General features: G+C 45.4%; 1 protein-coding gene across 1 annotated transcript in view; it reads right to left on the bottom strand.

Annotated features, from left to right (window-relative positions):
• Positions 1–2,131, bottom strand: part of LOC139026506 (tripartite motif-containing protein 16-like) — a 19,455-nt gene that overhangs the window by 10,753 nt on the left and 6,571 nt on the right. The window contains exon 3 of the mRNA XM_070441845.1: positions 1,871–2,065. Coding sequence (XP_070297946.1) covers positions 1,871–2,065 — 195 coding nt within the window. The remainder of the gene's footprint in view (positions 1–1,870; positions 2,066–2,131) is intronic.

Genomic DNA, 2,131 nt, shown 5'->3' with positions numbered 1-2,131 from the left:
CTCTCTTTTCTCTTAATCGCTCTCGTCTCTCTTTTTCTCTTTCTTTCTTTCTTCTCTTTCTTTCTTTCTTTTCTTTCTTTCTTTCTTTCTCTCTCGCGTGCGGACCTGCGCCCAGGGAACCATGCTTCAGACTACCTGGCCTGATGACTCCTTGCGTCCCCAGTCCACCTGGCCGTTGCTGCTGCTCCAGTTTCAAACTGTTCTGCCGTGGAGTGCTATGGAACCCTGGACCTGTTCACCGGACGTGCTACTCGTGTCCACAGAACCACAGCGATGTTATCCTTACTCTCCTATGAGACAGCAGGGCTGAATGTAGAGATACTCTGAATGATCGGCTATGAAAAGCCCAACTGACATGTAGCTAAAACGGTATAGGACCGGACACAAAGAGCCAGGGCGGTGCTTGGACATCGGGTTGGGCACGACCCATCGACAAGAAACGGCACAAGAAAGGCGAAATACGGGGTACCTAACGGACGCATCCACACGACCACCAAAAAAAAAAAGCACAACCAAACAACCCCACTATAGTGTAATTACTCTTTTCTTCTCTAGTATAACTAAACCTGACCACACCTGGTCATCTACGAACAATTGAACACTGAAAATGTTCTGTTCTATATCTCCACACGCGCACAGCCAGAAGGTGGACTGTCCACCCCTTCAGATAGGAAAAACACCTGCGTTACGTTCTAGGGACCATGCCTCAGGACTACCTGGCCTGATGACTCCTTGCTGTCCCCAGTCCACCTGGCCGTGCTGCTGCTCCAGTTTCAACTGTTCTGCCTGAGGCTATGGAACCCTGACCTGTTCACCGGACGTGCTACCTGTCCCAGACCAGCTGTTTTCAACTCTCTAGAGACAGCAGGAGTGGTAGAGATACTCTGAATGATCGGCTATGAAAAGCCAACTGACATTTACTCCTGAGGTGCTGACATGTTGCACCCTCGACAACCACTGTGATTATTTTTTTTTAAACCTGCTGGTCATCTACGAACATTTGAACATCTTGAAAATGTTCTGTTCTAATCTCCACACGGCACAGCCAGAAGTGGACTGTCCACCCCTCATAGCCTGGTTCCTCTCTAGGTTTCTTCCTAGGTTCTGGCCTTTCTAGAGAGTTTTTCCTAGCCAGCGTAATTCTCTCCTGCATTACTTGCTGTTTGGGGATTTAGGATGGGTTACTGTACAGCCCTTTGTGACATCAGCTTATGTAAGAAGGGCTTTATAAATAAGTTTGATTGAAATTTGATTGATGCTTGGGGTCATTGTCCACTTGGAAGATCCATTTGCAACCAGGCTCTAACCTGTTTAGGCCATGGGTGCCGCTAGCGGCACTCCTCCCACATTCCACTGAAAAGGCAGAGCGGCAAATTAAAAAAAAACATTTTTTTTTAAATATTTAACTTTCACACATTAACAAGTCCAATACAGCATATGAAAGGTACACATCTTGTGAATCAAGCCAACATGTCCGATTTTTAAAATGTTTTACAGGGAAGACAAAATATGTAAATCTATTACCTATACCTATACCTGTTATTTGCCGCTCTGCCTTTTCAGTGGAATGTGGGAGGAGTGCCGCTAGCGGCACCCCTGGCCCAAACAAGTTAATAAGAAATGTGTGGAGTGTATATAAAATTCCGACTTCAACTGCATCTATGAAAATACCCTCAAATAAAAGGTGACATTCTGTACTGTCAACTAATATGAACAATTAAATCTCAAATCCAAATGCTGGAGCATAGCACCAAATGTAAAACTGTAATCTTCACTGTCCAAACACATATGGTGTGGACTATGTGTGCCTGGTAAACACATGCATCTGGTGAACAGTTATCATTTGTTGAGCAACTACAGGAATACTGACCTCAGAGTCTCCAGTTTACAGTGGGGATTCCCCAGTCCAGCAGAGAGCAGCTTCACTCCTGAATCCTTCAGGTCATTGTTACTCAGATCCAGCTCTCTCAGGTGTGAGGGGTTTGACTTCAGAGATGAGACCAGAGAAGCACAGCCTTCCTCTGTGACTCCACAGCCTGACAGCCTGACAAAGAGATCATCATGACTTCACAAACACACTGTTAATTTAACGAGTAGTGTAGAAGGACAATGGAAGATGCATTTGGTTTAT

Source organism: Salvelinus sp. IW2-2015, unplaced genomic scaffold (assembly GCF_002910315.2).
Source record: "Salvelinus sp. IW2-2015 unplaced genomic scaffold, ASM291031v2 Un_scaffold4945, whole genome shotgun sequence".
In the NCBI taxonomy this organism is placed as follows: Eukaryota; Metazoa; Chordata; class Actinopteri; order Salmoniformes; family Salmonidae; genus Salvelinus; species Salvelinus sp. IW2-2015.
Note: the sequence above shows the minus strand (reverse complement) of the source record. Positions and strands in the feature narration are given on the sequence as shown.